This window comes from Molothrus ater, chromosome 4, assembly GCF_012460135.2.
Source record: "Molothrus ater isolate BHLD 08-10-18 breed brown headed cowbird chromosome 4, BPBGC_Mater_1.1, whole genome shotgun sequence".
Classification (NCBI taxonomy): Eukaryota; Metazoa; Chordata; class Aves; order Passeriformes; family Icteridae; genus Molothrus; species Molothrus ater.
In genome coordinates, this window is record NC_050481.2 from 28,681,842 (window position 1) to 28,695,615 (window position 13,774).

At 42.5% G+C, this 13,774-nt stretch overlaps 1 protein-coding gene across 4 annotated transcripts; it reads left to right on the plus strand.

Moving 5' to 3' along the window:
* The first annotated feature begins 891 nt into the window (after positions 1 to 891).
* On the plus strand, positions 892 to 13,003 carry TRMT10A (tRNA methyltransferase 10A). 4 transcript variants are annotated; one of them, XM_036382051.1, is made up of 8 exons: positions 892 to 926; positions 2,052 to 2,351; positions 3,355 to 3,517; positions 3,949 to 4,020; positions 4,449 to 4,523; positions 5,498 to 5,647; positions 6,208 to 6,313; positions 7,639 to 13,003. In XM_036382051.1, the coding sequence occupies exons 2-8, from the start codon at positions 2,131 to 2,133 to the stop codon at positions 7,803 to 7,805; spliced, it is 954 nt and encodes a 317-aa protein (XP_036237944.1). In that variant the 5' UTR covers positions 892 to 926; positions 2,052 to 2,130; the 3' UTR covers positions 7,806 to 13,003. The 4 variants fall into 4 exon arrangements, with proteins under 4 accessions (XP_036237944.1, XP_036237945.1, XP_036237946.1 ...); XM_036382052.2 differs by lacking the exon at positions 892 to 926 and adding an exon at positions 1,000 to 1,090; XM_036382050.2 differs by lacking the exon at positions 892 to 926 and adding an exon at positions 1,144 to 1,458.
* The last annotated feature ends 771 nt before the right edge of the window (positions 13,004 to 13,774 follow it).

Consider the following 13,774-nt stretch of genomic DNA (forward strand, 5'->3'; position numbering starts at 1 on the left):
AAGCTTAGATATTAATAGTAACGTCAGCGAGGTTTTAAATAGACCCCGGCAAATGCAAATCTAGCTATTTTTAAAGCAATGCACTGAACGGGAATCACAAATTAGATCAAATACTACAGCAAATATTAAATTCCAGCAGCAGTTGAAAGGTCAGTGTCTCACTATAGTGACACCACACAGTTTTGTGAGTGCAACACAGCTGTGGCGAACCCGAAACCAGCACTAAAACTGTCCGAGTGTGTATATGTGGCACCAATGAAACCTGAGCTAAACACTGATGCACACGGAAAGGGGATTATGGCAGCGCACGCTCGTGTGTTTGCTAACTTTGTGCGCCTCGTTAACCCGGGGCAAACAGACATCTACATACTCAGGCTGCCCAAGATACATTGTTCCCATAGAATATCATCCCAGTCTCCAGAACCGACTCCTGTAACAGGGCAGCATTCTTTCGTGAAGTTATCTGGCGGCGAAAGAACGCTGCCTTCGCTGGGCATTGACACCGGAGTTCAAACAGCTAATTGTCGGCGGCCTTTAAAAATAGGAAGCGCGAAGGCGCGGCCCTCTCCGGCGGGGGCGGAGGGAGCGCGGCACTGCCGGGGACCTCTGCATCTACAGATCTGCGCTGAGGAATGCCACGAGCCAAAAATACGTCGCTGGCCCCTGCCTGAACTCAGCGGGGCCATCAAACCATCGGATAAAAATAAGCTTTTCTCTTCCTTTTGGCTGCCCTTTACCCCCACGGAGCCCCCAAAGCCACGGCTCGGGGTGTGAGGGGGGTGGCGCGAGCCCTGACACCGCCCGCCGCTGGGGGGCGCGCTGCCCGGCGGCCTCGCGCGACCGCCGCTCTGCTTCCCCCTCGCGCGCGCCTGCGCCTGCGCGGCTCCGCCCCTTCCCACGCCGGGCGCGCGCGGGGCGGCTCGCGGGTACGTTGAGGCCCCTGGGGGGCGGGGGGGAACATGGCGGCCCCCAGGGCCCTCAGCGCCCTCAGCGCTGCCCCGCACCGCGCCCGGTCCGGCCCGGCCCGACCGCCGGGGCGGGACACAGCCCTCCGCGGGCCTGCGGCCGGCCCTCTGCAGTCATGAAGGGTGTATGGCGTGTCCGTGTATAGATACACGTGCGCTTGCGTGTGTGAGCGTGTGTGCGTGCGTGTGTGTGTGTGTGTGTGTGTGTGTGTGTACATGTGTGTGTATATATGTGTGTGTCTGTGCGCCTGTATGCACGCACGCAGGCGTGCGCGTAGGGCTCAGGTGTGCGAACGCCCTCGGACAGGGAAATCGGGATGTGCCAGCAAAACCTCCGCTGGGTTTCTGCTGTGCTGTGCGTTTCCTGTCTCTGCTGCCGCTGCAGGAAGCAGGGGGTTGCTGTTTCCTGCCTGGTGGAGATGCAGCGTTCTCCACAGAGGAGCTGCTAGTGCGGAAAAATCGTGCTCGCCATGGGAAAGGAGTGGTTATAATTGTAATTGGTTTGAACCGAGAGTGTTTTGCTGAATAACATTTGTTCATCCTTTTACTTACTGTGTTTGTCTTCTGACAGTGGCCGGTGACTGTTACTGTCCAGTGTCTTCTGTTTTCGGGAGAAATAAAAATTAATTTTGAAGGAGTACAGCTCGTTCACACTTCTTTTTTTCCCCCCCAAATGGCTTTAGTCACTTTAAAATTACATACTTCTGTATTACATCTTTCTCTAATATGCTGCTGTAGTTATATTGCAAGACACATCTTTAATTCTTTGTGTACACATCCTGCTAATGCTTTTTTTTTTCTATTACATTTGATTCAGTACGATTCCCTAATTTTATGCTGTTGTTCTTTTGCGAAGTTTTTAATCAGAAGCTATTCACTACCTTCAGATCTAGCAGGCAGAATTTTAGACTCTCAGAATATAGGTTATAATCTTTCTAGAATGTTCTATGTTATTATTTGCAGAGGCTTTAAACAAACAAAAAAGGCCTTCTCTTATCCTTTATTCAGGCTTATAGTAGGTATTGAGTGGTGTTTATTCTAGTTGAGCATCTTATTAATGACACTTAATATCACTTTGTTTCCTAGAGAACTGGTGAGCAGAAGAATTGTTTTTAATGAAATATCCAGCATGTGCTGACAAGTCAGAAAACCCAGCCAAAAGCTAATGTCATCTGAGTCACCCACAGACAGTCCAGAGGTCCCAATGGAAAATACCCCATTCCCTGAAGTTCCTGATGTGGAAGGAAAGGTGAAGTCTAATGACAATCCAGTAGAGAGACTGGAGGCAGGCTCAGGCAAGGAAGAATGCCTTGAGTCCATGTCCAAGAGGCAAAGGAAGAAGCTGTTGAAGCAGAAGCAGTGGGAAGAACAGAAAGATCTACGGAGGTATGGTTTGCAAAGCAGCTTTCCATGGTTCCCGTGTAATATTTAGTGCTAATAATAACGACATGTCAGCAGAATGTGCTTGTGAATTGCTTCATCAAATCAAGGCAGTTGAACCAGTTTTCTCCCATACCAGGTTTAAAGCAGTAGCCCCAGGCTACTTGGTCTGCACTCGAAGAGGCTGTAGAGGTAAGCGTCCCCTCCTCATCCTAGAATTGTTCCTCGGCTTCAGGAGGATGTCAGGAGGGATTCAAACGTGCATGTTGTTATTTGTCAGAAGGGAGACAGAACATGTGGTCTTGTTCTTCTTTTCCTGGTGCTGTCAGACTTGAGATTCTTACAAAGATGCTGAATAACAGCAGCCACATTTGACACATGAAGTGCTGTGCTATAAGTTACACTGACATACAGAGCTTCTGTTTTGTTGTGTTGAGAGAAAGTGTATCTGCAAATGCGCTGATGGTGGTTTATTCTTATCCCACTGACTGCCAGGTCCTCCTTCCCAAGACAGTGGTTGTTGCTGTCTCTGAAATTTGACCTCCCAACTGCCTGCTCCTGTCAGGAGGACAGCAGGATGGAACAATTTCTTCAGAAGCCTTTTGAAAAACTGTTCAGTGAAACAGGATGTAAATTGTCTTCCTTATTCTGATCCTGATACTGTGATCGCTGTTCATGTGTAAACTAACCACTTTTTGGCTAGTTCTGTTACGAGACTTGACTCGAGCACCTTCAGATCCATGAGATTCCCAGCATTGGGTTAATTGAGCAAATTGAATTTGTGTCTGATGTCTGTCTTTGTAGGTATTTACAGAACTTCACAAAGGCGGGAGGGGGTGTGTTTTGTGCTGGTCTCAGTGTGGCACAAATGCAGGCAACAGGCTGAGTTTAAACTATCACCGTCACAGGACAACCACTTTGGTCCTAGAAGTCTGCATTTGTGTGCACAACACAGTACCTCAGCAGAGCTGGCAGCACTTTTTGAGGATTGATTTGTTTGTTTACTTAGGCAGAAACGAAAAGAAAAACGCCAGAAGAGAAAACTAGAACGTCAGTCAAAATTGGATTCCAGTAGTGAGGGGAATGACAGAAAGTGCATGCGCAGGGAAGTTGTTCCCAGCACGCTTCGCCTCATCGTGGACTGCAGCTTTGATGACCTGATGGTGTTAAAGGTAAATGGAACTTCAGATGAACTAGGTATATTTAATTCTCTTAAATATAGACTGTATGTTCTCAGGATTTTCCCATGGGTTACAGATTGAGTGTTGTCACAGTGATAAACCTGTTTGATTCCTCAGATTAATTCTGTATGTTCATTAAATCCCAGTGATTTTTTTTTTCCCCTAGAATAATGTAAATCAAGCACATGCATAGAGGTGTCTAAGTACACCTGTGCGGAATATGTGTGTGTCTCCTTGTCAGCATAATCCCCTCACAATGGGTGCTTTTTCTCTCAGAATCTGATGCCCATACTCTCTGAGTAGTCACTTTAGCCAGTTAAAAACTTCCTTTTTCTCTCTTTAGCTTCTGACTGGCTCATGATAAAGCATTTTGTGATGGTCTGTATGAAGGACTAAATAAAAACAAACTGTGTTGTGTACAGGATGTTAAGAAGCTTCACAAGCAGATTCAGAGATGTTACGCAGAAAACCGCAAGGCATTTCATCCTGTGCAGGTAAGTTTGAACAAACTGAACGCTGACTGTTGCCAAGTACCAAACATGAGAACTATAGTAGGAAGAGAAAATATTTAAGCTGCCTCTTTCATAAGAAAATTACTTCTGTTGTAACACCCACATGTTATAAGGATACACCTATATATGGAACAGTATGTGCATACAGATGAAAAGTGCCAGATCCAGGTGTGCCAGTAAGAGGCTGTTGATACTCTGGGTTTTAGCTGTGGCAGATTTTTTAAAAAGTCACTATAAGTCTGAATTTGTCTTTTAAACGTATCACTAACTGTATGAATATGGTCCTAGTACCACTTCCATCTAAAAAATATTAAGAGTTTTAGCTAACAGTTAAGGGTAGAAAGAGAGGAAACAGATTGTGGCAAATTGACGTTTCTGTATTTTGTACCTCTTGTTTGTTCTGTTTGAAGTTTTACTTGACCAGCCATGGGGGACAGCTGAAGACCAATATGAATGAAAATGACAAAGGATGGGTGAATTGGAAGGTGAATAATTGAGTATTTCTCTAAAAAGTTGAAGTCTTGATTGTAGTTGTTAACTATATCGTTAGTTGTGAAGAACATGATTTTTTTCCACATGGGTTTTTGTAATACATGTGAGCAATACCATATTTGAAAAAGTGTAGCTTTTTTGTCCTTTTAATTGATTTAACTTTAATAAGCCAAAGACTGCTTCTCTTGAATCTAGATTTGATTTTTGCTTGAAAAACTACACACAAATCCATTTTCACTTATTTTTTTTTAGCAAATTCCATTCTTGATAGTCTAAGCTGGACTCCTTGATTTAGGCAGTTCCAGCAGTTGTCTGTCTTGGCAGTGCTCTTTTATCCACGTCCAAAACAAGACTTGCCAGTTGGGATGTGATTCTCTGGTGTGCACTTTCACTTTCATCACGTTCCTCTCAGTGCTGAAGCGTTCTGGAGAGTAGTAGCTTCTCCTATGGTCAAGCTCATGTTGGTTTTCATTGTGACTCCCTGTTAAGCCACTATTCCAACAACTGCAATGGGACAGCACATAGAACAAATAAAAGCAGTCCTGTTTCCAGCAGTTCTTGTGCAATAGCTGCTCCATGAGAGCTTAGCATAAACTTCTTTTACTGAACAATTAATGTTAACTAAGCATTTGCTTCTGGGTTCACTTTTCTTAATGGACTTGAAAACTACTTGGATCCATAGGAGAAATATGACAACATTTGAAGGGAATCACAAGAACTTAAGGACTTGTAAAGTTCTTTTGGGTTTCAGGAAATTTCCTGTTGATTTTTACAAATCAGTGCTCTAGGGACTGGATTGTTTACACAGAAAATCATTTTGCACTGTGCTACGTATTTGAACGTGAATGAGGAATGTGGAATGACCACAAACTGTTGGATTTATTTTGCCAGTCCCATCTTGGGTCTGTAAAGCTTGGCCAGCACTTCATCAGTTGAATGTAACTTCTTTTAACTACCTTTTTTTGAGGATATCCAAATTAGAACAGAGCACTATAGTGAGCTAATAAAGAAAGAAGACCTAGTATATCTTACCTCAGATTCCCCAGACGTTCTCAGAGAGCTTGATGAGAAGAAAGCCTATGTGATTGGAGGACTGGTGGATCACAATCACCACAAGGTAAGCTGTGGGTCTGTTTCTTTGAAGCTTTTTTTTGGCACCTTATTTGATATTATTGCTGTTCATATGTAAACTAACATAATTAATAATGAGAAATCTTCTTCAAAAAGGAATTCCAAAAAATATTGAAGAAATGTGAAAAACACTTGTAGTGGTAGCAGTGGCTTGTGTTCCAGAGTTTTCTTATTCTTTACTCTTCCTCTGAAAAAATACTGAGTGACTACAACCTGAATAGCTTTGTACTTTACATAAGCTCACCTTTAAAACAGGCAACAGCTGATGGTTCTAGAGCTGCAGCTGCATGAACAGGTTTCATTTACAATCCTTTTGACCACAGGTCACAGTGTGACATGTATAGAAAGTAGTGAGTTTTCCAGTGGTAGTAGCCCACTGGAAGGTGCTGTCCAATCCGGTTAAGTTTCTTTTGTAACCACCTTCTGAAGCAACAGCATGGCAACGCAGGCAAAACTCTTGCCAGGAAATGATACTTGCAGTGAATCTGTGTGGGCTGATCTGAAACAGTTATTCTCAATCCACTTGTTTTGGTGTCTTTTCCCCAGGGAATTACTTACAGAAAAGCTATAGAGCAGGGAATTGGTCATGCACAGCTCCCACTTGGAAACTTTGTCAAAATGAACAGTCGGAAAGTGTTAGCTGTCAATCATGGTAAGTTCTAAATCACAAAATAATTACATTATTTTAGAATATACCTGTAATAGTCACAGTTCAAACCTACTGCACTGTAGTGCAGATGCCTAAACCTTGTTTTATTATGTTGATGTTTCTTGAATTTAGTTGCCTTCAGAATACACTAATTGCCGTGACCTTTAAATATTATGGATATGGTTAAATGTAAATGATGGTGCTTAGCCATTTAGAAGTGAACATTGTATCCTGTTGGCTTGTCTGAGGATTACTTGTGGCTTTCTTACCATCCTGGTCTTGTTTCCAGGTTTACTCTATAAGTGGGTAAAATGCTGGAAACTATCCAACATTGTATTTTTTTGTAGGGTACACATTTCATGCCAAGGGAGGATGAATGTTTGTGATGTTTTCACCTCTTTCAACAGCTTTGTTCAGCAGTAACTGCCTCAGTACTTGTAGACTTTCCTCAGTTGGTATCAGCAGTACTCCAGCTACTGAACTTTCATAACTGTATTTTTACCTGATTTCCTGGTTCTGATTGAAGTATTAATGGCTTAACCAAGCCTTGAATCCTGCTCCTTTTAAACTTCCAGCTTTATTATTAGATTGTCTTTCAGTGTCATTAAACAAAAGTACATGCAAAATGCAGCCTACTCAGACCTTCATGGAAATTTTTGACATGGTGTCACAGTCCTTATTGTGCCCCACTGCACATTCTTTGGCTTATTTTACCTTGCTTTATTTCAAGTTTATTTTTTTATGTAACACAGTGCTCAATAGTAACTTTATTTTCTGAAAGTGCCGTATTAATGAGGCTGGCATTTGCATGATAATAACGATTATTTAAGCATGGAGGAGGATATAGTATGCCACGGGACTTAAAAATTATCCAAAAATTATCAAAAAAACTTATGCATTTGTAAGATTTGACATGTTTCTAAAGTTGGATCTTTTACTGTTGCTTTATATAGAAAGGAAGAGCCAATTAGAGCTAATTATAGGAGGGGTCAAAATCTTTATTAAAGTGCATCCACAGCAGGATTCCTGTCAAACATGTGAAAGCACTGGTGCCTGTACAGAAGGCACTGGTGAGACTGAAGTATTTGTCTCAGTCCCTGAGAAAAATACTGTCATGCAGCTGGAGACTTGGGGTCCTGCTTGGCTTCAGGCTGCAGTAGTAGCAGAATTGCGGTGTCTGTTCCTGCCTGCATTTCATCAGTTCTGCTCTGAAGAAGCCACAAGAGAATGCACCTAAACCTCTGTAAAGATGGATTTGGGGGTGTGTTGCTATCAGCAATTCACTTACCTCCCTGTAAAAGAGCTGATGGGCTTTTCTAATGTTGCAGTGTTTGAGATCATCCTTGCATACCTGGAGAAGAGAGATTGGAAAGAGGCCTTTTTCAGTGTCCTGCCACAGAGGAAGGGGGCTGTTCCTTTGGGAGAAGCCAATGATTCATCCAAACATGCTCTGTCTGGAAAAGAAGATGAAGACAATGACTCAGACAGCAGCTAGGCTTCAGAATTTGATGATGGGAAAGACGAGACATGCAGTTTGTGGAATAAAACTGAGACAGGAAGGAGTTTTACTTCAAAGACGATCTGCAGCCCTTGTAAAGCTGAATTATCTCAGTGCTCGGTAGTCCCAGAGCTGTTTCTGTGCATGAAGGGTTAAGTTAAATGCAGGTTTTACCCTGAAACTTCAATATAATAGCTTTTTAAAAGAGAGGGGGAAAAAAAGAAATTAATGGAAAATGCTGCATTTTTTCCCAGGGAAGCTGTTTAATTTAATTTTTTAATATTATTTTTTTTATACATACCAAGTTGGATGTAAATTCCAAGAGCATTAGTAGTTAATATTTTAATGTATGCATTCTTGTCTCTATTTCTGTTCAAAAGTTTTCTTAAAAGCAGTGAATGACAAGTGCTCCTTTGGTTCCAAAACCTGTACCACTAGTGCCTGCTGCAAAGTGTGCATGAACACTCAAAACAAAAATTCTGATTTTCCTGAGCATCTCAACAGAGAATCACAGGCAACTGAACTTCCTGATTTATATATTGTGTTTAGTTAGCTGGGGTCAGTAGGTGAAGTATGAATGTGGGGTTAAGCCAGTGCTTTATATGTGAGCCTGAGAGGGATGGGTGTTAGCACAGGTGCAAATCCTGTGCCTTGGTAGGCACATGGTGCACACCGAGGTGACTCAATCACTTTTGATTATTCCTTCATATTCTCAGCAAAATTTATCACACAGCCTCAGAACAACACCAGGAGAGAGGAACTCTTCCTTACAGGTCACTCAGATTCAGTATTACTGTGTAATCACAGGATCCTGTATGTATTGTATTGTCTATCAAATATTTTTCCTTTAAAAAAAAGTCATAATCTTAGTCTTGGATGCATGTTCTGATTCTGATTCTTTACCTGACTTCAGTGCTGTGGCAGAGTAGTGAAGTGGACATCTTGGAAGTGAGGCTTTGCTTCAGCCCTGTGAGCCTGCCTATCCCTCTCTTCTCCAGGGAGTAGCCAGGTAGCTGCAGTGCCTGAATAAGTGCACCTCTCACACAGGTTTCTCATGCCTGAAGAGCTTGAGGTCATGGCATCTTAAGTGTTCCTCTCTGCTGAGCTGCACTCAGAGGGCTGATTCAACTATGATTTGCCTTGTGCTCGTTTTTCTTCTTCCCTTCGTTGTTATTGCTTTCAAGTGGAGACTGCAGGTGGGATCCCTGTGGCTCCCTATGGTCTGTAAAGGCTTGGCACCCAGCTGGTTATGACTTACACTCTTAGTGCACTTCTCTCTACATTTTCTAAAAGGTCAATAGAAAAGTTTCTTCTGTTAAAAGGATGGATTGTGGTTGGTTGCTGAAGGTCCACAGGGCTTTTCTTAGGCTTTAAAAAAGTGTGATTGCTTTGTTGCAGAAACTAGATCAGCCTTTTCATTGCTGGTTTTATTTCTGTAACAAAAAAGGTAACATGAGTATACCCAGCATGCATAACACTGTTTTTCTAACTGATATGTGTAAAATTTCAAGGAATTACACCTTTACAGCTGAGAGAACCTTATGTTAATGCAAGTAGCACCTACTAAACCTGATCTAAGACTCCTCGGTCTGTCCAAGGTTTCCTTAAGACCATTTCATACATGTGCCTCATTTACTCAGGCTTGAGAGTATAGTAGCTCAGACAAACTGGGGACTTTTAGAGACATGCTGAAAGGGTTCCAAAGCATCTTACAGAACTGTTGTGCAACCTTAAACAGCCTTACAACATTATCAGTGAAATAAGATACACACACCTACACACATGCAGGTGTTTTAAAGTCCAGCTGTTTAGATCTGAAGCTTACCTGTCTATGGAGAAATAGAAGGAAAACATGGTCTGGGGTATGTTGCTGTTCAAAGGCAGCTCATGCCAACTGTGTCACAACAGCTCAGTGGCTGCTGCCTGTTCATACACGTTGCTTGTCTGGCCCACACAGTGGGGCCTTCCTGTCCCCCATCATAAGAAGCATGGCCAGCAGCCAAGGAAGGTGATCCTCCTGCTCTGCTCTAATGAGACCCCACCTGGATTGCTGTGGCTAGAGCTGGGACTCACAGCATATGAAGCCCATGGACCTGTTTGAGCAAGTCCAGAAGAGGCCATGAAGATGCTCAGAGTGCTGGAGCACCTCTCCTGCAGACAGGCTGCAAGAGCTGGGGCTGTTCAGCCTGGAGAAGAGAAGGCTGGGGAGACCTTACAGCACCTTCCAGTATCTGAAAGGGAGCCTACAGGAAAGCTGTAGAGGGACTTTTTACAGGGACAGGTAGTGATAGGACAAGGGAGTGGCTTTTAATTGACAGAGGGTGGGTTTAGGTTAGATATTAGGAAGAAATTCTTCACTGTGAGGATGAGGACTTTTAATTGTTTTTCATTTTGGATTTACATATTGTGTACAAGTTATAGCACTGTTTGGCACTCTGGTGCTCTAGTTTGTGGCATGCTACTTAAGAAAGCACATTTATTCTTCATTTTCAATCTACAGACCTGGCTGCTCTCAATATTTTCAAGATGGCCACTTGCATATTTCAGGCATGGCCTACAAATGCATTACACTGGAAGCAGAGATAAATCACTGTACTGTTTTATGATAAGAAATGACAAGGAATTTGTTTCTGATAACAGAAATAAATATTTACATGTAGTGCTTTAGGGCACTTCTTACAGAAAGATCTTTCTTTGAACCACCTTTAGCTGTATGAAGTTAATGCAACTGTAGGAAAACACACTGGGAAGTTGTCTGCTTCACCCTGCTGTCCTCAGAGAAGATCAGCTCTGACAAGCTTGTCTAACCAAGACTTAGAGACCTCCAGTGTGATTTGTTCCTGGGCCACGATGTTGAAGAACAGAACATTAAAAAAACAATCTACACAGAAGCTCTAGAAGAACAGGATCCCTGTGTTTCACCACCAGGCGTCATTGCTGAGCTTAGGAAAGTTCTGACTGATGAAACTTTCATCACTAAGCTTTGTAAAGTTTCAGGTACTCCCAGAACTATTGCTCAGCAATGCTGGGCAGCAGAAAACATCCCGAGATCTTTAAACCTGTGTAGGAAAGCATTAAAAAGGCAATAAAGAGGTATGGCTTAAGGAACCTGAAAAGAAAGAAACAGAAAATAGGAAGGGGATATGGCAGAAAGTCAAACCTCACTGAAATGGGCAAACTTTCTTTTAGTTTCATGCAGTGGGGAGGTCACAGCAAGGTGCCATAAATAATCCTGTTGGTTTGTTCCCTTCCCACTGAGCCTCAATCTCCTTGGTTCAAATTTCTGAAGTCAGGAACCTCAGCAGTGTTTATCTGCATCCATGTTGTGACAATTTCCCAAACACTGTACTGCTGCAGGTTACTGTACTTTTCCCCCTTCTTGTCCATTTCCTGGATTCAGGTCAATTTGCCTTTGCTTTGGCTTCCACATGTCCCATATCCTCATTGTCCCATTGTCCCACATGTCCCATTCTGCTCCATGTTTGCTTATGGAGCAGTAGTGTTTGATTCTAGACATGACTCTGCAGAAGAGCACCTGAGTAGAAAAGAGCCTCTCTGAACTACCCCATCTCAGAGGCTTTTGGTCACAAAGTTGACAATGATGGTGGGTTTCGCGTGCTGCTCAGGGGTGTAGCTGTCCAAGGGGATCCACACTCATGGTTATTCCAAAATCCTGTGTGCATGACAAGGCACATGTGCTCAGGGCAGTCTTGAGGCAATGTGACTGCCAGCTGCAGGAGTGCAGGATGTGGTATTCCTAAAATCCTTAGAGCTTGAGGATAAGGTCAGGGAAGTTTGAAGAGTTCAGTGTTTCTCTGATTTAAACAGAACTTTTTATTGCTCAGGCTGTGCTGTAGATCACCCTGAAGATCACAGCTTCACTGCACCATTATTGGCTCATATTATTGTAAAGTATCCATTTATTCTGCAGGAGGGCTTTAAAATAAGCTATCATTAAGCACACATTCTTCTTATCATAAATTATTGAAAAGCAGAGGTGGACTTCAGTGTGACTTCCAAATCTAAAGCTAAATAAACTTTGGCCCATCTTTGAAATGTGTACCTTAATTGTCTCTCTTCCAAGAAGGTGGCTTTGTTAGCTGGAACAACAGCATCTACTACTGACAATCCTAAAGCCAAATAATCAAATGTTTGATTCATATTTATTCCCTTTTGCTGCATTTTTACATCAAGTACTGTAAGATGTACTTTTTAATTTCTTGTTTGCCTTGTTTGGCTGTGGTAAGAGACCTAAAAGGAAGAAAAGGCATTATTTAAAAAAGGGGGGTTGATGCTTGAGTACTCTCCTTGGATATTATTTTCCCCTTCAAATTCTTCTAGTACTTGCTCTAAACCCACAAGCCAATTTACACCTTTCACCTTTAGCATTTCTTCAGCTTATTGAAATGAATAAGGCATTGTCCTGTGAGCAGTTGATTTATTTCCTGTGTGTGTTTGGAAAGGTGTTTATTTCTGGATGTCTTTGTTCATGTTCTCACAAAACTGGATGTCATCCTGTACATGCTTAATTCAGCTCCATTGCCTTGTCATGCACATTTGTATAATCTTCAGACACGATCCCTAAACTTTTTGAAGGGCATAACCTGCCCAGCCAGCTAGTTCTGCTCAGTCTCTGTGCTTCAATAATAATGAGCAGTTGCAGGGTTTAGTATTTTGTATACCTAATCTTTTGGATATTCTTAAATGTGCAGGTGGGAAAATATAAAGGGGTTGGAGCACTCACAGCTTCTATACTATGTAGGGTGGGACTTCAGAAATGTTGCTCTTTTTTTTCCTATCTTCTACCAATATGCGTGTCCTAGAGCTTTTGTGTTACCAAGTTCTTCAGAACTGATTCATAAGAGGGTAATTTGGAAAGTGCTGTCACACAGTAGGAAGAAATGCTGGATTTTCAATATAAACACCCTCCAGAAGGTTTATGTTTCTTAACAGCCAAGTTCACTGTCTGAAAGAAAGAAAGGTACCTTGGTAAGCTTAAAAATCAACATGGTAAATAAGGAAGAAGTAACCTATTTTTAAAATGCTAAAGTTTTAGCTAAAGCTAGTATGCATTTTATTATTTGTCAGTTAAATCTGTGATGCATAACTGCTCTTAAAAGCTTTTTTTGCTGTTGTTGTTCTCTAAAGAGCTATGTCACTTGAGCTGTGGTTAAAATAGTCTCCTGTTAAATAGAGCCGGGTTCAGTGCAGAACTAATTTTTCATTACAAGAAAGCTGTTTCAGAAAGCACTAGCTCTCTTCACCTGGAGTCAACATCATGCACTGCTTCAGGCAAGCAAGCAATGCAAGGTTGCTCAGCCCTGGCAGGAGTAAGGAGTGGGAAGCAAGCTGTGCTGCCTGAGAAGTGGCAGCAAAGAACTACTTTCCCCTACAAGTGCCTTGTAGGCAGAAACTGTAGCTATGGCTACAATCTGCTGAGCATGGTCAGTGTTTCATAACATTTGCCCAAGTTACAGTCCCCAAATGAAGATAACCTGGAGTTGCAAGAACAGGCCTTTGCCCACTGCTTCTGTGTGCAGGCTCACCAACCTTGAACACCTCAAGTATGCTCTTTGTCTTCAGCCTCTGACACACATTTCACTGGAATCTGCTGAGGTTAATAAATCACTAGAGAGGGGATATTACTGCATCATGTTTAGTTGGATAAAGTGAGATAAAAAAATGATAAAGGAATTATGCACCATATTTCCATAGAATTACAGGCTATCCTGAGTTGGAAGGGACCTGCATCCAAGTCCAACTCCTGGCCCTGTGCAGGGCAGCCCCAAGAGTCACACCCTGTGCCTGAGAGCATTGTCCAAATCCTTCTTGAATTCTGTCAGTCTGGTGCTGTGACCACCGCCTTGGGGAGCCTGTTCAGGTGCCCAACCACCCTATAAGTGAAAAACCTTTTCCTAATATTCAACTTAAAACTTCCCCTGACATAACTTCATGCCATCCCATTG

Bases quoted from the DNA above. Each gene is read 5' to 3' on its own strand.
- TRMT10A (XM_036382051.1), top strand. From the start codon at position 2,131: ATGTCATCTGAGTCACCCACAGACAGTCCAGAGGTCCCAATGGAAAAT. The intron at 2,352-3,354 runs GTATGGTTTGCA...TTGTTTACTTAG, and splicing joins GAACAGAAAGATCTACGGAG to GCAGAAACGAAAAGAAAAAC. The intron at 3,518-3,948 runs GTAAATGGAACT...TGTTGTGTACAG, and splicing joins ATGACCTGATGGTGTTAAAG to GATGTTAAGAAGCTTCACAA.